The sequence below is a fragment of the Calonectris borealis genome, chromosome 16, assembly GCF_964195595.1.
Source record: "Calonectris borealis chromosome 16, bCalBor7.hap1.2, whole genome shotgun sequence".
Lineage (NCBI taxonomy): Eukaryota > Metazoa > Chordata > Aves > Procellariiformes > Procellariidae > Calonectris > Calonectris borealis.
Window position 1 is genome coordinate 9,461,037 of NC_134327.1, and position 22,669 is coordinate 9,483,705.

A 22,669-nucleotide genomic window follows, 5' to 3' on the forward strand; every position below is an offset into this window, starting at 1 on the left:
TCTCCTAATGCCATCACAGAGTTTTGATCTGAGGATCATTTGAGATGGAAATATATAGATTGTCTTCAGTGATGATGCTTTTACTATGAGTCTCCTGAACTATAGGTCAGATCTGAGCCAGAATGTGGCTCTCTACATGATCTGGTTTCAACACAAAAAGGAAAGTTACAGAAACAGGTCTTGGTCTTTCATACTCCTTTAAAATCCTGAGCACTAGATGAATTTTTCACTTCGATCCCTTTTTACGTTTTACTGTATTAAATATTTATGATAAATTGAAGCTGTGCCTTTACAGAGATAGGGAGATAATGAGAAGTACTGTCCTTGTGCAGTGGAAAAAAAACAATTTTAGCCAACGTTAATTCTCTTTTTCAGGTGAACTTCACCTGACTCCACTACATGGAATTCTTCAGCTGAGGCCAAGCTTCACCTACTTGGACAAGGCTGATGCAAAACACCGAGAAAGAGAAGCTGCTAATGAAGGTAAATGCTGCATGAGTTGTGTTTTCTTTTGGGAGGTGAGATACAAGTTCTCTCTATAATTTTACTGATAAGAGTCATTATGTTCTGAAGGTGTTTATTGTAACAACATACTGATTATAAGGCCATTTCTCAGATTGTTTCGCTGATCGTATTTTCAGAGTAGCTGCTTAAATGCTTTTGTGGGCTCAGTGTGGGGGATTGGCAGAGGGACGGGAGGTGGTGGGTAGTGTCAAAGGGCAGGAGTAAGGAGTGTGTCACCACTGCCACTGAAAAGTTGCACTGCAAAGCTCATGGGAGCAGTATCTCCCACCATAGGAGCAGTGTCGTGCTGTCATACGTAGCATAGTTTGGCAAGCTGGGATTGAACCCGTGGTTATGTAGTTTCTAGTACCGCTTTCTTTCTGCACGGGCCCCCAAACAGTTACAGATTGGCTTTGGCTTTTTTGCTGCAGTGGTGTGTTTATTCTGTTGCGTTTTTTGGCAGGTGGTGATTCATCCCAGGATGAAGCTGAAGATGATGTTAAGCAAATTACTGTATGTCCAAATTTCCTTTTTATGATAGTTCAGGCAACAGTTCACAAGAAAGCATTACAATTCACCCCCAAATAAAAGGACAGAATACTTCAGCTAGTCCGGGTGACCCTGGGCTTGGGAGGGGGGAAGCAAGATGGACTTGCACTTGTTGCACAAGCATAAAGATGGCACTGACAGCAAGAGGTGATTCCTTTGAGCTAGGGCCCCTAGCTTCTGTTACTTATATACCAAGTAAATAATGCAGGTATTTTGTTTCAAGGATTTTGGGGCTGTATTTAACGAAGCCCAAATCTTCTAGGTACGATTCTCCCGCCCTGAGACCGAACAAGCTCGTCAGCGACGTGTTCAGTCCTATGAGTTCCTGCAGAAGAGACAAGCAGAAGAGCACTGGGTTCATCTGCATTATTATGGCTTGAAGGTAGGTGTGTGCTGGCTGCTGAGGAGGCCGCCTGGGCCTGAAGGCTCAGCTAAGGCTAGAACCGTTTTTAAATCTGGGGCCATGGGAATCAGGGAATCATCAAAAGGTAATGAAGAAAAGTAGGTCTGTAGGTTTGAACAGACCCTGCAGTGCTCTGTATCTCCTCCTGCCTTCTATGATTCTATGATTCCTCTGCTGGATAATGCTTTGGGGTCTCCACGCTGGAAAAGGTTTAAAACTGAGAGTTGGACAAACATAAAGGGGGGTCTGAGTACAAGAATCACTCAGGTCTTGGATTATGAACTGGACTTTGTGAAAGACTTGGGGAACCCAGTCAGTTGAGTGTCAGAAATCCTCTTTGTCTGACCCACATGCATGTCTGTCAGGAGATTTCGAAGTCATAGCAACAGAAATGTTCCCACATCACATGAACATCATTCAAGAAAGTGAAAGCAGAACATCAGTTAGTGACGTGGAACGCTTGAATGGTGCAGTAATGACAGGGTGGTCACAGTTTGGAATGAGGAATCCAGCTCTCTGGCATTTTTTATGTTTTCAGTATGTGGTAGAGACTCTTGTTTTTTTCCCATATCTGCAGGATAGCCGTTCTGAACACGAGCGCCAGTATTTATTTAGTCAAGGTCACGGCCTTGCTGAAAACACGGAATTAATTAAATCTCCCAGGTAATGGTTTGATGGTTTCCTACAGAAATTGCAGTAATTTGTTGGGATTGTTTTCAGAGTAATAAGCAGGTATATTCTTTAAAAGTCTTTGATAATTCTATCCATGATACAAATGGAATTGTTTAAAAAATACAAGAAACAAACTAGCCTTCAACTTATTCAGGTTGCTTTCTTTGTTTCCCTGTACTCTAAGATTAAAATTAGTTGGTTTTAGTTGGGATTGTAGCCTCTTGTACGTTATCACAACCCTAGGACTGAGAATACTGTAAAGGAAAAGTAAAACAAAAGCTCCTTCTGGTTAAAATAAATTAAAACTCTGAAGCCAATAACTTCCGTTGTTAGCAAATCTTATAAAACTTTCTTTTGTGATTTGTGAGAGACACCTGAAAACTACTTGAAACTTGTTTGGTTTTGTTTCTTGGTGACTGCAGCTCTACAGGAATCTTCTCGTGATGCAATCAATACTAATGCTTCGCTGTAATCTGATACAACCATGGCCCAAGTAATAGGAAAGTGACAGACTCTCTCTGTTTAATGGTGTGGGTGTGTTTTTTCTTAACATTTAACATTTCGGTGGAACAGGGCTAGGTGTTCTGAGAAGTCTTTTGGATTTGATTCTGTCCTCACAGACACTGGTGATTACATGGGTGGAAAGGACTTTTTGCTTGTTGCTGGCCTGATTCTCTCTGTCTGTAGGACTTCGCCTTCACCCCTCTTACTGCTGTGTCAGAGCACCCGTGTTTAATGTATTTACTCTTGCAGTTCCTCTGTTTGGACACCTCTTATGTACAGAAGAGCTGGGATTCTGACTCCCATTTATTTCATACCTTCTCTTTAGGCAGATGAATGTCAATAGTTTTACTAGGAAGATGGGAGAGGAAAGAGGAGAGCTCTCTTTTCAGGCTAATGTTTGTTTTGTAGATTCACACAAGTAGGATTGCTCTAAGCAAGAAATAACTGTACTTAAACCTGGGAAGTCCCAAGCATTTTAAGGATGTCTTTTCTTTTCTTCTAGTGAGTATTTAATGATGCTGATGCCTCCAAGCGTAGAGGAAGAGAAGTAAGTGTTTGTACAGAATGTTCAAAGTCCATATTGGCTGGATGCTCTTTTTCATGCGCTGCAAATCTGCTTGTTTATCTGCAGTGACAAACCAATGGCTCCAAGCAATGTGCTTTCTATGGCCCAGCTGAGAACTTTACCCCTTGCTGATCAGATTAAGATCCTGATGAAGAATGGTTTGTAGCTTTTGTAATACATTTGCACTTTACTTTGTGACTTCTAATTGCCTCAGATAAAGTATTGTTCCTAGTAGTACCTGTTCTGTCGCCCCACCAGAGAGAGTCTGTCTGGCTCTCTGATTCTGTGAAGAATCCAGATCCCGAGCCTTTCCTTAAGAACGCCTGCTGTGCAGAGAAGAGCAGTAACAGCAGATCTGACTGCTGATCTGTATGTTTGCAGTCAGCTTACTCTTAGAATAATTTCTACTCTGATGATAGCTTTCTGGAGACATCTATTTCAGCAGATATCTCCTGGAATGCGGGGTCTGAGCATGAATCATAAGTTGAAGGTTAATGCAACAAGCTACACCTCGGCATTTTCTGGGAAGTTTTTAGTAATACGCACTTCATGAATGTCATCTAGGAATTTTATTTTGTGTCTTTAGAATTATCATCTGATGAGAGCAAATCCTGAGGACTTTGCCTCAGGATCTTCCTGTCTTATCAGCTATCTCTGTTTCCAAATATTGCCAAAGGCGTAGGTTTTTTTATTTTATTAACGCATTAATTTGGGACCAGTTAAGCTAATCAACTTTGATGCAACACCAGCAGATACTTTCAGAACAGATGATGATTATAGTGCAGTGTTCTATTAGTAGAACTTAGGTTTTGGGTTTTTTCTAAGGTACAGCTTTGGCCATGAACTTCAACATAAATCATAGTGTCGTAGATTTATAAATCTATGTCTGTATCGTGCACTGAAGAAACCCTTAATCGGGTGTGTATTTTGCCTTTCAGTGAAGGTCATGCCATTTGCAAATCTGATGAGTTTGCTAGGCTCTGGGACTGACTCTACGGCAGTTCTCCGCTGTATACAGCAGGTGGCAATGCTGGTCCAAGGAAACTGGGTGGTGAAGAGGTACGGCTCGTCTTTGTTACTGGGACATGGTTTTCTGCTTTGAGAGGATCAGAACAATGGATTTTACATACTCATCTTCCTTGTGTCCCGAAGTAGCCATGTTCTTAGCTCACAGTACTGTAAAATCTTGATTTAATGTTTTTTAGTGCAGTCAGATTAGTGCAGTCAAAATTCAAAGGGTTGATGCTAAAGGATAATACCTTAGTACCTACGCCAGCTAAAACTATGGCTGAGCAGTGATGTAATCTGTATTTGCATTTGAGTTATGTCCGTTTTTTGATGTTGTCTTCACTCATGTTGTTTTGTGAGAGGACTGTCCCGAATTCTCCCAGAGATTAGTAGCAAATATAAACACAGAAATGAAACCAATGTCAGCTATAGTATTTCTTGGCAAATTCAGTCAAAGATCTTTGTGCTTGCTGAGCCTTGCTGTTCATCGGTGGATGCTGCACTTGTCAGCTGAAAGCTGCCCTCTGGAAGGCGTTACCCGCTTAATAAATCAAGTGTGGGGTACTGAGTGTACCCCAAGAGATAGATTCTGTATCATCCTCCTGTTTATTAGGATAAAGCATTCCACTGGGAATTAAAGTCTAAAGTGCAGTATGATTTTTTTACCCGGGTGGAGCACTGCATGCAGAGAATTACAGTCTCTGGAATAGCTGTCTGTGTTAAGATGAGTGGCACCAGCTACCAGTCCAAGTCTGTTAGCAGGATGTGTTTCAGCTGTTGTGATACAGGACTGTATTAGCAATGTGAACAGTTTTTACAGCAACCCTTGCTGTCCCTCCAGCCATTCCAGAAGGAAGCTGGAAGCAAGTTAAAAGACAGTATATTAGCATTCAGATTGTTTTTATGTTGTAGCTGATTCTTTGCTACTAGTCCAAGGAGGATGTGTATACCTCTAGTAGATGTGGCATGTTTGGGATGGTTGGGCACAGAGCAGCACATGCACACATCAGAGCTTAAAATGGAGAGGGGACCCGTTTCTTTGGTCTGAGTAGGATCAAGATCATGAACCTGGGTTGCCTTGAGGCTTTGGAGACCATGCTAATAAATGTCATCCCGTTCATCGTGCAAGCAGGCAAGGACACAGGGTGGTGTTGGTCTCAGGCTGTTCGGTTCGAGCATGACATTTTGTAGCCTTGTTCTCTTAAGCCCTTGATTGCTGGGAGGGAAATAAAAAACCTTTATGCCCATACATCAGCATTTTGGCTAAATGCTGCCTTCAAGGCTGCATACCAGGTTAGCCTAAGCATTTCTTAGGATCATTCTGGTCTTGTTTACACCAATCCAAGGGAGGATAGGCTTTGCAAGAACAAAGCAGAGCTTGTACCTGTGTTGCATGCATCTGCTAGCCAAAAGGCTATGTTTTGCTGGTGTAAGCCTTTTTGTACTAGTGTAATTGCAGTGGTGTAATTACACCAATATTAATTCTTTTAATGAAAACCATGCTTTGGATAAAGGTATAATTTAACTGCAGAACAGGGAGGACATCTTTGTTATTCCTCACCAATGTCATTTTTCTGGAGTACCTAGTAACTAATCCATCTTCCTTTTTAATTAACAGTGATGTCCTCTACCCAAAAGATAGTTCTAGTCCACATAGTGGAGTGCCTGCAGAAGTGCTCTGTAGAGGGAGAGACTTTGTTGTAAGTATAAAAGTGTTTGTTGTTTTTAAAGGAGAACACAGGTGAAGTTTGCCTGAGAGGCCACAGCATTGCAAAACTCTGCTGCTGTACTGCAATAAGCGGTTTCCTCCAAAGAAATTATTTGTACTTCAATCTTGAAGGTGTTGTTACAAGTCTGTCATGGGAGTGTTGGTGTAGATTGACATTCTGGCTGGCTAGCAGGTTCGGATCATCTGTCATTAACAGTATTCATCACTTTCTAATACATGCTGTAGAGCCACTATCACATAGCCCCCACAATGCGGGCCTTAGAGAAAAGCCAGGACTGGATAATAAAGTGCTTGTTTCTCCAGATATATTTTTGTGGGCTTAGGACCATGAGGTCTCAGGAGGGCAGTGTGGGTAAGCCTTGTGCTCCCTGAGCATGCACTGCTGATCTTTGAAAAGCACTTTATTCCCCAGAGCTGCTAATCAGTGAAAGGACTTTGTTCCCAGTCACCTTTTGTGAGCAGTAGCTGCACATGGAAGTTGAAATGAATACAGGTCTTGTAAACACACACGTAACCACAGCAAAAAGGAACAACCTCTGCATTGTGTTTATTTTCGCTAACCGTGGAAAGAATTAAGTTCCTAAATGGTTCCTAAGTTCATATTCAGTTTATGGCTTCCGCCCCATCAAAGAGAAGCTGACAAGTGCATTGCTTCCATTTTTTTCAGTTAGACCTGACTGTTCCCCTTGTTTGCAAAGTTTGTTTATGAGATTTAGCTCTGAATAGGAGCATGCTGTGCAAGAGACTTTAAGGATATTACTGTACTAGTGTAAGATAAAACTGATGGTGATTGAAACTGACTTTTTGTTGTGTCTTGATGTCTGCCCACGACACTGCCATATGGAGACCTGGATTCAGGTGTGACCCGGTGACATAAGTCACAAAAGGACACAGCCGATTAGGTGACACGTCATGCGTAAAGTTCTAGGGACCAGAAATTATTATGCTCAGTTAAGTAAGCGGTAGTGTTTTAGCGATTAAGTTGTAAAGATAAATTATTTTCATTTGAATTATGTCAAATATACCTTGCATGAGAAATGGATCTGTGTTGATCTTAAAGTAATTTGCTGATTAGCTCTACAACAGGGAAAAAGTTAAAATGTTAGCGAATAGAAAGCATCAATATTTCTGGCTTTCAGACAAAGTGAGATGTCTGATCGTAAGGCTCAGAAATAGTATGTAATGCTGTATTGCATCTGTGGAGAAAATGTGTTCTAGCTTAAAAATATTTGTGTAAAGTAATTAATAAGGTTAAAAAATATTTATGGCCAGTAGTGACTTTTAGTGTCCACCTGTTCCACGCTGTACTTTGGGGAGGAGGAAGAGTAATCTGTGAAAAAATTTCTGAAAGCTTCTGGTTTTTCCCCAGATTCTCACACAATAAATTCAGAGGACATGAGTACCATTGGCTCTAGTTGAGGGTACAGTGCCTAATGAGAAATGGCTGTCTCAAAGTTGTGTGCAAGGAGAGCCGATAGATCTACTTCCTTCGGACAGCAGCTTGTTGTGCTTTAAAACAGAAATGCCCTGTGCCTTAAAGTGAGCGTGGTGGTTTTGTGTGTTTGTGGGCAGAGAGAAGATGAATCAGAGAGAAGGATGCATAGGTGATGTCATAGAGCAGGAAGAAATTGGCAGTAATGAGATTTTGAATTCTTCACATTATTAATACACACAGAATAAAAGAGGTTGTAGTCTACTTAAATGGAAACAGGAAGAAATCAAAGGTCATGTTCAGTGTTCTGCCCAAGTCCTCATGTATCAGCTCTCAGCAGCTGCCTCTCAGGATATTAGACCTTAGGAGCTGCTCTGCAGCACACCTCGCTCTTCCATTAACTGCAGACAAGTATGTGAGTGACAGGCCATCTCGGCATAACTGTAAGCGACACTGATGTGCACTGAAGAAGGGAACAGCCACTTTCTAGGAGACTGTGTGCTGCAGAAGGGCAACAGTCGTCAGCCTCTACAAGCCCCTACATTAACAGAAGTGGATGAAGAGTTTCTTTAGGTTGATGATTAGGTATATGAGAAACTGAGCCTCAGGTGTGACTTCCAGAGTCCCAGCATTACTGCAGTGGATCTTATTTTTTTGGAAGCTAAATGGAGTTTGAGTTCAAGATATTTTTCGTAGCTTTTGTAGTCGCAGGTTCACCAAGGCAAACATGGACTCTCGAAGCTTTTGATGCTCTGTTCATGGCCATTTGAGGACAGAAGAGGCCAGAAAGTGTTTTCCCATTACCTGGCTGAGAATCACCTACTTCCACATTCTTGAAAGGAATGGGGCTTCCATTTTTCTGGTAACATCATTGAACAGGGTCATTACTACAACTTCAGTAAAGCAACTGCTAAATACAGTTACTAGGTTTTTCTCCTTTGTTCCCTTCATAGATGTGGAAGTTCACACAGGACCGCTGGGTTGTGAGAAAGGAGGTGGCAGCAGTTACAAAAGTGAGTGACTTTTTTCTTTCCTAAGTCAGAAGTTGGTGATACGTGTTGGGCTTTGTCTGTAGGTTGGTAGTGGGTGCTGCTGCAAGCCTTTTCTCAGGTTCACAGCGTCTGCATTATTGCTGACTTGCAGTATTGCTCACCAGGCAGGCCTTCACTTTGGAACAGGTATAGAGACTTACTCTTTTTAGAAACGTTTCGAGCAGCTCCCACCGTTATCACGACTCCACAGGATATGACTGTTCCTGTAGCGGAGCCACTGGAATGCATCTTGTCCTCTCATCTGTTTCAGTGGAAAGCCAGACACAGTTTGAATTGAGCTGACTGATCGTGCACCAAAGCAGATGAGTGTTTGTGCAGTCCACACTAGCTACCCTGCTTTGGGTCTGTAACAAAAGAGCAACTCTTCTATGGGCATTTGCCAGTTGTCAATATTGAATAAAAGCTTTAAAGCAACTCAGGCACCTGAATATGCTGTGAAAACTGGCAAGTGAATAAGAAACATTAAGTAAAGAGGACAAAAAATAATTTCCTTAAAATGCAGTAAAATGATAAAACACAAGTCAATTTATGCTCCACAGAGCATCTATTTGTGGAATGTAAGATCCAGTGCCACTTAAAAGCTGTGCATGTGTAGGTGCTGCATGTCTGACCTGCAGATCTAAAGTACGTTTAACATTGCAGAATATGCTTCTCTTCACAATAGAGTCTTTTCATCTCAGTTTGGAAACTCCCTTTTCTTCACAAAACATGCCATGAGCTATTTGACTCTCAGATGATTAATCACCACTGCTCTCTGAAGTGCTGTGCTTTTAACATTGTGTGAAAGTGTTGGTGCTGCAGAGCAGAATGACCATCTCTGACTTAGCTGGGTGTGTATTCATGGCGGTGTTCCATATATACCAAATCAGCCCAACTTTTCCTGTCTCTTGGAAGAATGCCCATTGCTGCATGGCTGGATATGTCCTATGTAAATTGACTTCCATATTATTTATGCTTTTTCTTTTTCTTTTAGCTTTGCCCAGAAGATGTGAAAGACTTCCTAGAGCACATGTCTGTGGCAAGAATAAACAAAGGTTGGGAGTTCATGCTCCCTTATGATGAAGACTTTGTTAAGAAGCATCCAGATATAGTTCAGAGGCAACATATGCTATGGATGGGCATTCAGGCCAAGTAAATGACTTGTTTTATTTTGGGGAATAAGCTAAAAACAGAGAATATCTAGTACAAAGTTTCTGTAGACATTGACAGATAACTTGGTCTCGAAGGCTTCCCCCTCACAGTCACCAGGCAGTGCTGTGGTGGGGGGGTGTCACTGCATCATTCAAGTCATTCCTGTTCCTTGGCTCCCTGGAGAAATTGAGTGTTCTAGCTAATGTCTAAAGCTGGCATGGCTGCATGCAGGCATAACAATTGAAACTGGTTTATTTTATCTTTGTCTTTCAGATTAGAAAAGGTCTACAATCTCTTAAAGGAGCACTTGACACCAAAGAAACAAGAGGCACAATCAGGTAAATAGAATTGTGCTTGGATCATCTTGAAGCACGTGCATCCCTCCATATTCCTGGGTGATGCTTTGGAGTTCCTCTCTGGTTTTGAACGTGGTGGGGACTGGTCTTGTTTTGTTTGATATTTTTCCTTTCTTGCAATTTCCTCTGGATTATTTGAGGCAGATCTTGGTCTTTACTAACATCACTGGTGTTGGGGTGACACAAGCTTATTGTAGCATCCTTGTAGCAGAGCAGGGAGGATTCCTTGGCACCGGGGACTTGCTATTTGATAGTGTGAAATCAGCGGGTTCTGTTATCCACTTCTTTATTTAAGGCAGCTTGTATGGTATAAGGGTGTAAGCAGCTTCTGAAGAGATGTCAGGGCCAGTGCACAAGTAATTCTCACCTCTCAGTTTGCAAGCTAATGTGCATGAGGTGATTTTTTTATTTCCCCTGATTTGCACTGGGCTCTCTATGGTGTGGTTGAGGGCTGAGCAATTAATGAAGAATGTGTTTGGCAGGGGGCTGTAGGGAGGTGTGAAGCTGTCTGGTTTTGACATCCTTCTCTACCATGGATGCCAGTGAGAATATTAAAGTAGCTGCTCCATAATCCTAAAAGATTGTGAAAACTTGAGATTCCAGAGACTTTTAACTAGGCATTTGGCTCATTGCCAGACACTGAAGCCAATGAAGAGTATAAGCGGAACTGACAAACAAGCATATGAATCCATTTCAATACCCTGTGTCTGATCTGCTTGGAAGGATTAGGTGTTGGGTTACTTGGAGAGGATTAGCGACCCTAACAGCAGAGAAGATAACAGCATGTGTGCTGTGCATGCTTTTGCCTTAAACACAGCACTCCTTCCTTTGGCATCGAGACTGGATTCCTCTGCTGCCAACACGCCCCTTCCTTTCACCTTTGAATAGCTGGGTGTGTAGAGGACATGGGAGGAGGTGCAGGATTGCATGGGAAAGGACTCCCTTCTGTCCCTTTCTCCCCATCGCTGGGTAATAATACTAAGAAGCAGGTCTCAGACTTTCATACCGTGCACCTCATGCTAAAAGGGTGTTCAGGTTCGCTGTTAACCCCTTCAGTCTCCTTGCTAAAGGACATCCTTGTGCTGGCTCTGGCAGTTGCTGCAGCAGGCCCCACCACCCACCAGATAGTCTTTAAAAAAAAAAAAAAAAAAAAGGCTGTTGGGCAAAGGAGCATTTGGGTCACAAGTAGAGATGTATAAGCAGTCTGTATGCTGGTTTCCTGATTTGTGGAAAAGGCTCTAGTGATTGAACAAGTGCACTTTGTCTTTGCTTCAGGTTCCTTGACTGGAACACCGTTCCCCAAGCATCTGGCTTACAATTGTCAACGTGTTTATCTTTAAAAAAAACAAACAACACTCCCCCTCCCCCCCCCCCCCCCCCCCCCCAGAAAAAAAGACACCACCAAACAAACCCCAAACTAAAGTAAAATCTAATCAAAAAACTCGGCTTATGCCTTCGATTTCACAAGCAGATGATGTTTCCTGGTTTTATTTCACTATGAGTCCTTCAAGAAACTTTCTGCAAGACTGGAGCCCTGGTTATGGTGAGATTTACAGTATCTTTTGTTTCTTGCTAGCTCATCCATTGCTGGTTTCTGGGGAGCAAAGGGTCAACATGGCTAAAGCAAAAGTCAAGCAGAACTATGGGCAGCTGGAGAAGGAGTTCCAGAAGCAAAAGGCAGAGATGAAATCAAATGACACCTTAGCCAAGATGGATGTTTCCAATATCCGCATTAAAGAGGAGCCTGTGAGTGACGAGGAGCCAATGGATACCTCGGCTTATGAGGGCATGAACAACGGCATTGTCAATGGCCTCCATACAGAGGAGGACTCCACGGACTCTTTAAACGGCCACTTGCCTGGAGGCTGCATTGACCGGGTAGCCCAAGAACTGAAGGCATTTGTGTCATCAACATTTAAGAAACAATTTGTACTCACCCTGAGTGAGCTTAAACGGTTATTTAATCTTCACTTAGCCAGTCTGCCTCCAGGACATACGTTGTTCAGTGGCATTTCGGACAAAATGTTACAGGACATGGTATTGGACACTGGCTGCAAACAGATATTGGTGCCTGTAAGTATGTTTTTCCCTTGGTGTACTTTGGGGAGGGGGGATTGGGGGTGGGGGCAGTTAAACATCTGAGCTGTGAAATGTTTATGTCTTGTGCTGGTGGGCTGGAAGAACAGATGTGCTCTGAGTAACTGTCCGATGTTGGATATGTTGAAGCTGCTGGAGGTTTGTCTGGCATCCTGCTTCTGGCGGGTCCTGCACTCTGCTTTCTTTGCTCAGTGGTATGCTGCATAGCTTAGTTGTCTTTGGGGCTCTTGTTTCCACGTCCAAGCTGTTGGGCTGCAGTGACTCACTGTCCCAACTTGCTCCTGCTAACATGATCTAAGGCAGTCCCAGATTCCCATCAGCTCTCCTGGAGTTGCACAAGTTCCTTCTCTCAGGGTCAGGGATGCAGCTGGGGGAGGAAAGGTGGCATTGACTGCCTGGGAGCAGCAAGGCACACCCAGCAGAGCCCTCTGGGAAGCGACAAACCGTATCTGCAGCAGGTTTCTTTGGTCAATCCTTTTCCTTCTAGACTGTGCAGAGGTGTCTTTGTTTCTTTGTCTTTATGGAAATGACATGTGTGATTGCGTGAGACAGAGCCAGGTTTGTGTGACAGTAGATTGCTTAGGAAAGGAAAAGGAATTTGGCATCATGGGAAAGAGCCTAAAAGGAAATTAATTTTACAAGACATCTGGCAGTGCTGATTGGGTTGCAACCAGAAAGAGCTTGGGAGTCAGCTGCCTTTGGGGAGAGAGGAAAAGAGACGTGTGAACTGCTCGAAAGAGCAGGCAAGGGGGAAAGAGGAGGAAGCAGGCAGGCTGATGAGAGAGAGCCTGGAGCATGGGAGTTGAAACCTAGCTAAGGAATAAGGGTTGCTACAGGGGTCAGAAATAACATGTTCAGTCATGTGCAAAGTACGTGTTGTGGCACCTGGGAGTCGAGTAACAGACTTGAAATGCCACTAGGGACACCACCAGTTTTGGGACTTTCTGCTTTCTCTTGACAGCTTCCAAGTCCTGGCGTAATGTTTGCCTGGAACTGCCTCTTAGTGCTGGCTAGGCTCTCCTTTGTATGCAGTGTAATGTATGCGTTTGCCATGCTGATGGTAAATAGCTGAGGCCATTGCTGCTCTGTTACTTGGGACTGGGACTTACTTGCTTTGGAAATTTGAGGATTTTGGAAATGATTCCATCCACTCTTTGCTTAAAGTCTGTGAGGAGTGAAAGTGGGATAGTTTCTTTTTTCAAAAAACAACCGAAATAAAATCCTCCTGAAGAGAGGTGGTTGGGAACTTCCTTCTGTCTGAAAAACCCTGTTACAGGAGACCTGCAGAGTTGTAGAAGTGGTCACTGGAATGTCTCTTGCCTGGAGGTCTGCTGTAAGTTTTAGTTCTGCTGATCCAGAATTTACTGCAAAACTTGACATCTTGTACAAGAGCCTGTATAAGCCTGTACTGTTATCAGCAACGTATATCGTTACCCCCAAGCCTCCCCCTGATGCTCTATGCAGATGGCAAAGGTGCCAGGGCTGGTTTTACTCTTTGCATGGGCTCATACACGTCGGTATTTCTTGGTTGTTCCCTGGACAATTTTTTCAGAACCCGACGAGGGTGCCTGAGCTCAGGGAAAGCCTGGAGGGTTGTTTAGCATGGGATTTCGTAGTTGCTCATTAGGTTTCTGTAATTGAAAGTACTTTGGTGATAAAAATCAATGATCTGAGGTAATTAAAATGATGTTCTGTGGGGGGTGAAGACACTCTTGGCTTGCATGCTGTCCTATTGTAGAAAACGTTGCTGAAAACGGCAATTGAAACCTTACCAGGGGAATGCAGGATTTATTATAAAGCTGACCGACTGCACCCGGGGTATGAGGTAAATAGTATTTGTGGGGAGCCAGAAGAGATGCCACTCCAGCTGCAAATGACACCATGGGGATGTCTGCAGGGTGCTGTGCTTGCCTGTGCTTTGTGGCATCTTCAAGTGGGAGGGAAAAGTGTACGCAAAGAAATAGCGAATCCTGGCCAGACGCGCCCAAGTGCAGTGGGCTGCTGCTGCCATCGGTGAGAGGGCGAGTAGAGGCATCCTCGGCAGACTCTGACGCTGCGCGTGTGTCCGGAGCTTGCGCAGGCTGAGCCTGTGTCCAGCCCCACGGGAAACATTTGCGCAGGAATCCAGCTCCTGAGTATTTGCACCCATTTCCTGCAGACTGGTGGGGGTGCATGCGGATGGCTGGCTCCTGCCGGCTCTCTTCCCGTGGTCTGTGGAAGTGGCAAGGTTCTCCCCAAATCTCGAGGATATTTTTGAAGCATCAGGAAGTGATGTAACCGTTGCCGGCATCCTCCCTGGCTAGGGTAACAGGAAAGGAATGCAGCCCTGCGCTTACGGTGAGCCTTTTGGGCTAGTGCCGATGCCAGGCTCCTGGAGAGGTAAGCTCAACGGTTTACCTCTAGGATTATTCCAGCTGATAAGTTTTTTCTGGCAGACTCAGCCCCTTCCAGTCTGGTTTAGCTATAATGCCAGGCTGCCTGGCAGTGGCTATTTTTAGGGCGTGCTCAGTGCTTGAGTGAGACACATCCCAAAGCCAAGGGCTCCTCCTTGAGAGCTTCCTTTTTAACGTGGCAGCCCTGGGGACCCGGGGCAGCAGTTATCTCCTGCAAGCCCTGCACTCGCTCTGGGGGCTTAGGGCAGGAAGGGGCACAGGGCACAGTATTTTAAAGAAGGATTTTAACGCAGTGGAGAGCTGTTTCAAGGTGAGGCTGGAGAGATTAAGATAACGAACATAAAATGGCAAAGGGACAGCAGATGTCAAGACAGTAAAGCTGTTCGGACGGAGCAGCATGTCTCTCTGAAGAGTCGCTGATGGCATTTCCCGCTCCTGTGGACATCAGCAAGCGAGCAGGGTGCTGTAGGCAGCAGTGTTTGCAACAGTTTGCAGAGTAAGGCTGGACGAGAGGAGGAGATTCTGTGGGTTTTTCTTCCCAAATAAGTATTGTGTTGGTTTGGAAGCCGTTTCCTCACAGAATGGCCAGATAAACACAGCTGCGTTTGGGTCACGTGGCTGAGGCGAGAGGAGTTTGCACTCCGGGTCTGTGTTGAGTGACTTTCTCAGAGCGAGGCAGCTTGTGGCTGGGTGTTCCTGGTGCCCTGCGTTTTGCCTTTCCTGCTGCAGCTTTTTTCTGGAGGGAAGCTGAAGTATTTGATTTTGTCTGTGCTGAAAGCATATAAGAGATACTATTCCTCAAAAGCAAGTGTCCTTACAAGAAGAGAACTATGTCAGGTGTTGCGAGCCTAAAACCTGAATCCTGGCTCTAAACCAAGTGTAAAACCTTGCTATATTCCAGCCATTTGGACCAATGTGAGAGCCAAAGCTGCTAATCCCACCAGGCAGCTCCCGCTGGACAAAACTCTTCCCTTTGCAATAAGATCGGAGGCAAAGTGTGAAAGCGAAGTCTGATCTTTCACTCTGCAATGCACAAGTCTTTTGGTGTGGTGTGAGGGAGGCTGGGAAGAAAGGTTTGGTTTGTACCAGCAGCCAGGATTGAGCAATACTTGGAGCAATCAGGACTGGCTTGTTAGCTTTTCATAGATGATTGATTTAGGTCGTCTGGGCAGTTAGCAAGGAATAAATTGTTAGTGACAGACAGGAAGAGACATGTCAGGAGTGAAGGCATATTCCAGCATTGCTCATTAGTCACTGCTCCAAGGGGAAATGTTAAGGCAAATGGATGGTATTTTATTTTTTTAGGAGTTTGGGGCATGGAGGGGAGGCAGTTGTGTTTCTTCCTGTGTGCAGGGGTGCGAGGCCTCTGCCTCAGAAAAAACAAATGTATTTCTCTAGCTTGGCATGTGGGAAAAAAAACCCAAACAAAACCACTTCATTTTTGCAGCCTGAAATGAGCAAGTGTCTGGTTCGCTGCCCATCAGCGTTCAGTCTTCTGGAGGGTTGTAGTCTGCCCCAAAACAGAGATGACAAATACAGCAGAAGCACAGTGCTTGTCAGTAACGCTGACTTGGGATTAGTGAAGCAGGTAAATACGGGATAGAGTCTGAATCTCTAAAACCTGCCACTGTAAATGTAAAAACCTCCAGAAGGACCCTGCAACACACTTGGTGCTCAGTTGAATACTGCTTTAGATGGTCTGGAAGCAAACACTGCTGACAGGAAAAATCTAGACATCTTGCTATGAAATAGCGGCTAGAGTCCAAGCCCTGGGATTGTTCTGGTATGTGGTGGTTCACCCTCCACCAGTGGGAAACTGTCCCCATGCAAAATACATGGGATTCCAGTAAGTCCAGCAGTTCCCTTTCACGGCTCTGAAATGGTTGGTGGTGTGCCAGGTGGGCCCGTGGCACTGGTGTGGATTACCCCACCGTGACCAGAAGCATCAGTCAAACACGGCTTGGGCGTATCAAGGCACACATGGGTGCCATGGTGCTCGTCCCATTCCCCAGGCCATAGTTAGCCCCCCTTCGTTAATTTGGGGTCTGTGTGCCGCAGGATCACCCAGCAGGACAGGTTTGATGCAGATCCTGTTTCTGTTGAAGTCATCGGGGCCTGCGAGGAGGTGTCTGCCCCATGGCTGCAGGACGGGCCATGCCTGAGCAGGCACAGGGGCTGCCAGAGCAGAGTTACCCCTTCGAGTGTGGAATGGGAGAGGAGCTTATGTTGTTTCAGCAGTTCTCATTACATGGCAACAACGTTTTTGATTCAGTAATAGGTGTCCAGGGATACTGTATCATAGAATCATTAAGCAGAACTCATTAAATAGGTGGTTATTTTTAACAGCCTCTTGTTCTCAGTTTCCTCCACAGACTGCTGCTTCACCAGATGAACTAAAGGTCTATGCACTTTGGGAAGCTGGTGACACTTATGATCAGGTAAAGAGAAAAATAAGTGACATTCCCAAATATATGTTTGTTGAGCATTTGGCATTGTTTGAATTTGTGTTTCTGGAACTGGTACAGCAGGTAGTTTTCCTCTTTCCCTATTGAAGTGTCCAGTTTTCAATACCAACCTATTTCCAGCTGAGAGGAAGCTCTTAGCTTGCAGGGTGGTCATTGCTGTGTCAAGACAAGGCGGTGTGGACAGAAACAACACAGTATGTTGGTAATACATGTCAGTAACTAGCTCAGTGGAATACAAATAACTTTGAACCTGTGAGGAGAAGGGGTTCTCCGATGCAGGCCTCACACCAGGATCCAGTCCAATTTTTTTTTTCCTTTTGATGGTAATGCAACATTAACCAGAGATGAAATGATGATGTTCCCTGATGTATCTGTTTATACTTAGAACAGGAAATAATTACAGCATATGTGAGCATTTCCTGAGTTTTAATTGCTATCAGAGTAAATGAAGTGAAAGGGAAGGCAGCTAACAAAATGTGGATGGACAATGTAACTCCTGTGTCCATGATCTGAATAAACTTTTATAGGAAAGACTCAAGCAGCATCCAGCCTCTTGGCTGAAGTGGACCACGTGAACTCCTGTGGAAGCATTTGGGAGGAATATGTTGCAGCCCCGTCTTCAGCATGCTCTTCCTTCGGAGGTGCCCCAGGTCACAGGACAGGTGCAGGTCTAGCTGCAGGGTTGGAGAGATCCCTGTAGAGCCCTCAGAGACTAGGGCACTGCTGGAGAGCAGATGTAGGTGGGACGGTTTCAGGATTACAAAGCAAGAACCCTCTAATGTAGTTCAGTGAATGTCTTGTACAGACTAAGGCATGTGCAGTTTTGATATATAGAAAGGTAGGAATAATTGTTCTTCTTTTTGTATTTATGATACTTTTAAAGCATCGCCGAGTTTTGCTTGAAATCTTTTCGAAAAATTATCGAGTGCGCAGGAATGTCATCCAGAATCAGTTGAGTCAAGAATGTGGAGAAGATCTAAACAAGCAGGAGGTGGATAGAGTGTTAAAGGTAAGTTTCTGTTTCGTGGTGGTTTCATCCAATTAATGCTTGGTTTGAGCAAAGGATCATATTTTACCTTGAATTGACGAATGGTAAGGATGCTAGAACAATTGTTGTTGGAATGTGGACAAAGCCTGTTTTTCAGCTTGTTTTCTTAAAAGTACACTTGTCTCATTCTACCTTCTTTCCCTCCAAGGAGTAGTGATTTTGACTCATGAGTTATTTTGTATTATTGCAACAAATCTTTATTTGTCATCTTGGACCAGCAGAGAATAGCGTATAGTAAATGTGATACTTCAGAGTTATTTTTAAATAATGTGGAGTTAAACATTAAGGAGGTGGGAGGGTTCTGCACAGTGTTCTGAGTTTACCAGCTGACTGCTGTTGGTTAATGCTGAAGAGCGCAAGGGCCACATACTCAGAAGGAAATGCATTTCATTCTATAGTAGGACGTGCAGCAGCGTACGGAGCAAAGCCCTAGCCAAAACAAGCAGGCAAAGTAGTAGTTAACACATTTCATTGTGAATGTTTATTTGAATCCTTTCATCTCTGTCTTTGAAGGTGCACCATTTACTTGCTAAAGAAGTTTAAGGTATAAAGTACAGACCACACAGGCCATGATTGACAAGCTTTAAAAGTGATGCGGGACAGCTAAGTAGAAAGTTGCCAACTAATGTAATACTTTAATCGCTGTTGCTGGGCCTTTGCTCGCTGTCACCCGCTTCAATAAGACGAGTGCTTAAGTACTTTATTACATTGGGATCTGCAAACGGAATAATAGCATATTTGAAAAATTACAGATGTTGCTGTGATAATAAGCAAACTCGTCTTGCTTGAAAGAACCTGGTCTTCTTAGCATTAAAATAAGCTCAGACATTTCTGCCTGCCAGACTGTATTTCATGTGGCTTGCCTGTGCTGGGAGATTTGTCAAGCGACTAGATGAGCTCGAATATCAGCTCTCCTGGAACATCTAGGCAGTGTACTGGCATTAGTTTTTCATGATGCTGTTCCTATTTAACAGATAACCTATTTCTAGAAAAAATACCTTCCCCTAAAAAACTGGGTACTGTTTTTATGTAAGTCACTAAGTCATCGTGCGACCAGCCTTGTGTTGTGTCAGGCTTCTTTGCCTTGAATACATTTGTCACAGAAGTATGTGAAATTATTGTTGTTTCTGAAATAAAATTTAGAAGCATGATTTAATGAAATGGGAAGATTCTCTGGCTTCTTCAAGCCACGAGAGATTGGATTCCTCTTTGAATGAAATTGGATTTGTTGACTCCTATTTCCCCATCTGCGTGTGCTCCTTTTTTATACACAGAGGAACAGACTGACAGGGTTTGTATTTTTGCATCTGCAGATCAAGTCTGCAAACCCTTTTTCTAGCCTCCATGCTTAATTTCTTATTTGTTTTTGCGATGTGCGAGTCCCAAGACTTCAGAAAAAAGATACTTTTTTTCCCTTTAAGCTCCACAGCGTCAGTTCTGTAGCAGCACTTAAGCCTGTGTTGAATTACCTAAATGGGAGGGTGGGAGCAAAAGAACCAGAAGCCATTAGCTTAGAACTCGAGAGACTTGGTGCTCATCTAATAGAAATAAGAAAATGAGCCACAAGAAAACCCGCTTACTGAACTCCTTTGCTGTGGTGCTTACCCGCTGTAAGCTTAGCAGACGTGTGGTCAGAATACCAAAGCACGGTTCTGAGGTTTGACAGTTCATTATCACAGAACGTTGTTTCTTAAAAGGCTTCAGATCTGGCGACTGCTTTCACTCTCCCGCCCGTTCCTGCTGCTCCCTTCAGTCTCTCCACCTGAGCTTCAGCCTGTGTTTATCCCTCAGTTCCCCTTGTCCTCACCCCTCCCCACAACCTTTCCTAAGCTGGCTTCTGCACGATCCCCATCTTCTCCCCCAAAAAGCCTGGTTTCTTGCTGCCGTTGCATTGTTCATCCTCCGTGTGGCCTCTCAACCTTCCCCCTCTTGTGTTTGCCATCTTCATTTAAGCTATATGGTCTTCAGCGTGGAGATAACCCGCAGCTCTGGATTTGTGCTCTCTTGTGCACTGGAGAGGAGACTTTTGTTATTGATCGTGCTTATTGTCCCGAAGCCAGACAATGGTTCCCAAGACCTTACGGACTTTCCCTTTCTCCCCAGGACTGCTGTGTCAGCTACGGCGGAATGTGGTATCTTAAGGGAACGGTGCAGTCTTGACAGCGGTGGTAAGGGTTTCAAGTGATCTCCAGGGCAAAAGAGGACACCTGCAGCGGGCGGCACAGACAGTAATGCCGTGGCCTCGGGAGTGTGGGGCAGGATCTGACCTACTTTGGGGCACATGGGCATTGCAGACAGTCATTGACATCCCAGCACGCTCACACACCTGCTTGCATGGCTGCCTAGGCGCAAGAGCGACTAGGAAGACAACATGGGACCTGTCTGCAGCTTGATTAATCTGGGATTTCTAATGTATTTCAATTCTCGTTCTGTTTCGTTATAAAAAAATAAAACCATATACTGACACAGACATGATAGAAAATCATGGTCTAATACTTTATTTTGTAAGTAATGCCAATAAATTAAATTTGTTTACAAACATCGCGGTTTTTGTTAAATACCTCGATGCTCATATTCAGTCTGAGCATTGTACTAGCCCTTGCAGCCCTCTTTATAAAGAGAAGATAGTCATGTTCGTGGAAACGTCAGGCCAGGGAGGGGGGAACGAAATCACTGTCTTTGAACTCTGTACTACGTAGCAATTGTTCTCACCTGTTGTCTGTGGAATGAGTTATTTGGAAAAGTACCTACATTTGAAACAGATGTGGAACAACTACTGGATTTCTTATATTGGTGTGGGTTTTGTTTGAGGGATTTTTTGCATGACTGTATGCAAGTACAGCGAGGTAAGTAACCGAGTGCACCCTCTGGAAGGCATCCAGCTGTATTTACCACACAGCAACAATGTAAAACCTCTATTTTGTGTAATTTTTTTAATAAAATTTTATCTCGAAGGTCAATTCTACCCCACCTTGTATTTGTGCAAGAAGAAATGGAATCTGCACCTGCTCCTTTTATAGCCTGAAGGCTTATAGAGGAAGGAAAGGTCGGGAATGTTGTAGTAGAGGTAGATAATAAACTGCCTCTTAAACTGCTTTACATTATTCTGCTTGCATCATATTCTTTAGGGGGTACCTAGACGTGGCTGTCAAGCTAAGGGCCTGTTGCACAAGGTATAGTAACTGATCTTTTTATTACAGGTTTATCATTGAAGCCTAACTGCAGTAAGATAAGGAATATCTTACTGTAAGCATTGTAGAACATGGTTACTTTACTGTTTGTGTTCTTTGCCGTAACTTCCATCACATGAGAAGCTCAAGGAGATTCTATTAATTTCATCTACTTATGCTCAGAAAAGGCTGAGTTGAGTTGTTGACTAAAATAAGCAGATTAAGGTAGTTAATCCAGATAAGATTGGCTAAGAATATTGTTAGCATACTTAGAGCATTTCACATTTCTGTAGAAAATATCTGTTTTTAAACTGTTAAAACTCTACCTTAATACTTCAGTGTAGCTTATTAACTACATCAATGTAACTGGGAAGTGTTTTAAGTTCAGGCAGCTTTTGCAGCCTTTGTCTTGGTCTGTTGCATGCACCCATGGTTGACCCTTCCCTAGTTCGGCCCTGTTGCCACAGCTGACCTATAGCTGCTTCTATAAAGCTTCTCTCTGGGAAAGCCACAGTCCAAGAGGAGTTAGGAAAGAAGAACCCAGCCTTGGGAGTTTTTTATTGCACAACAGTACAGTACAGCCAGAGCTCAGCAATGGCACAGGTAGCCAAGGAGAAGTTACATTACAGAAGAATCAAGTAGTTCTGTTGAAATCTGAGAACACTTACGATACTACTAAAGCATAGAAATTGTATATATGAAAGTGCTCTGAATTAGCCAACAGTAATAAACCACTGAAGATCACCTGTTTAACCAAAAAATCTGAATGGCTTGTACAAGTCTTCTGGTCCAGCAGGTGTGGGTCCCCCTTCCCCTAAAGTGGTGAGGAATATTAGTAGTGAATCATGTGTGACTAGCAGTGTCAAGCCTTTCTCATTTAAGGTTACTGCTTTCCCATATCCGAATTGGGGCAGACCTCCAGGTGATGAGGATCCAAGTGTTAGGAAAACAGTGACAATACAGTTAACCTGATTGCAGAACAGCAGCTTGTCTGCCTTTTTTTCTCCCCCCTCCTTTTTGAACAGCACTGACAAACACCACAACAATGAGGAGAAACTACTTAGTTCCCTCTGGATTTCTTTCCCAGACAGGCCTATCCTTTTCCATTTAGTGTAACCTTTTTAAAATACAAATTTAATGGGAACTCTATCTGAACTACATAGGAAAGATGGCAAGACTAGATAATGCAGGTGCCATCTGTACAGAGCTTACAGTTTCCTGATTGGCACAGATGGGCGTAATTACTAGTTACACATGTAGCTTGACTGGATTATTTATTTGCTTAGAAAAATATTCACAAGATTCAGACTCCCATTTTTAAATAATTTTCAGAATGCAATACGTGTTTTAGAGAAACTCCCACAATATGAAGTCTTAATACTGCAACTGAAGGACAGCTATACACAAGCTTAACACCATAGAACATAAGGCAGATAGAACTGCAACCGCAGCAGTTGAACTAAAGCTGAGAAATTTTCAACATTCTGTGTCAACTGTTTGGTGTATCGCAGCAACTCAGACAGGCAGCAAGTTGATTCCCAAGAACAGCTGACCAAATTAAGCTATGAGACCCTTTGTAAGGAAAAGGATG

The 22,669-nt window shown here is 43.6% G+C and overlaps 1 protein-coding gene across 7 annotated transcripts in view; it reads left to right on the forward strand.

Moving 5' to 3' along the window:
• The window catches only part of POLR3E (RNA polymerase III subunit E), a 30,525-nt gene extending 9,657 nt beyond the window's left edge, over positions 1-20,868 (forward strand). For 3 of the 7 annotated variants that reach the window (XM_075165175.1, XM_075165174.1, XM_075165178.1), the window contains 16 exons: positions 376-483; positions 968-1,017; positions 1,316-1,435; positions 2,034-2,119; positions 3,135-3,179; positions 3,264-3,355; positions 4,136-4,256; positions 5,824-5,905; positions 8,320-8,379; positions 9,392-9,549; positions 9,823-9,887; positions 11,482-11,978; positions 15,843-15,983; positions 16,756-16,833; positions 17,744-17,869; positions 20,012-20,868. In XM_075165175.1, the coding sequence (XP_075021276.1) occupies positions 376-483; positions 968-1,017; positions 1,316-1,435; positions 2,034-2,119; positions 3,135-3,179; positions 3,264-3,355; positions 4,136-4,256; positions 5,824-5,905; positions 8,320-8,379; positions 9,392-9,549; positions 9,823-9,887; positions 11,482-11,978; positions 15,843-15,983; positions 16,756-16,833; positions 17,744-17,869; positions 20,012-20,068 (1,886 nt within the window). In that variant the 3' untranslated portion in view covers positions 20,069-20,868. Of the gene's footprint in view, positions 1-375; positions 484-967; positions 1,018-1,315; positions 1,436-2,033; positions 2,120-3,134; positions 3,180-3,263; positions 3,356-4,135; positions 4,257-5,823; positions 5,906-8,319; positions 8,380-9,391; positions 9,550-9,822; positions 9,888-11,481; positions 11,979-15,842; positions 15,984-16,741; positions 16,834-17,387; positions 17,712-17,743; positions 17,870-20,011 lie in introns of those variants that run through there. The other 4 variants (XM_075165179.1, XM_075165177.1, XR_012676106.1 and 1 more) reach the window with 3 other exon arrangements.
• The last annotated feature ends 1,801 nt before the right edge of the window (positions 20,869-22,669 follow it).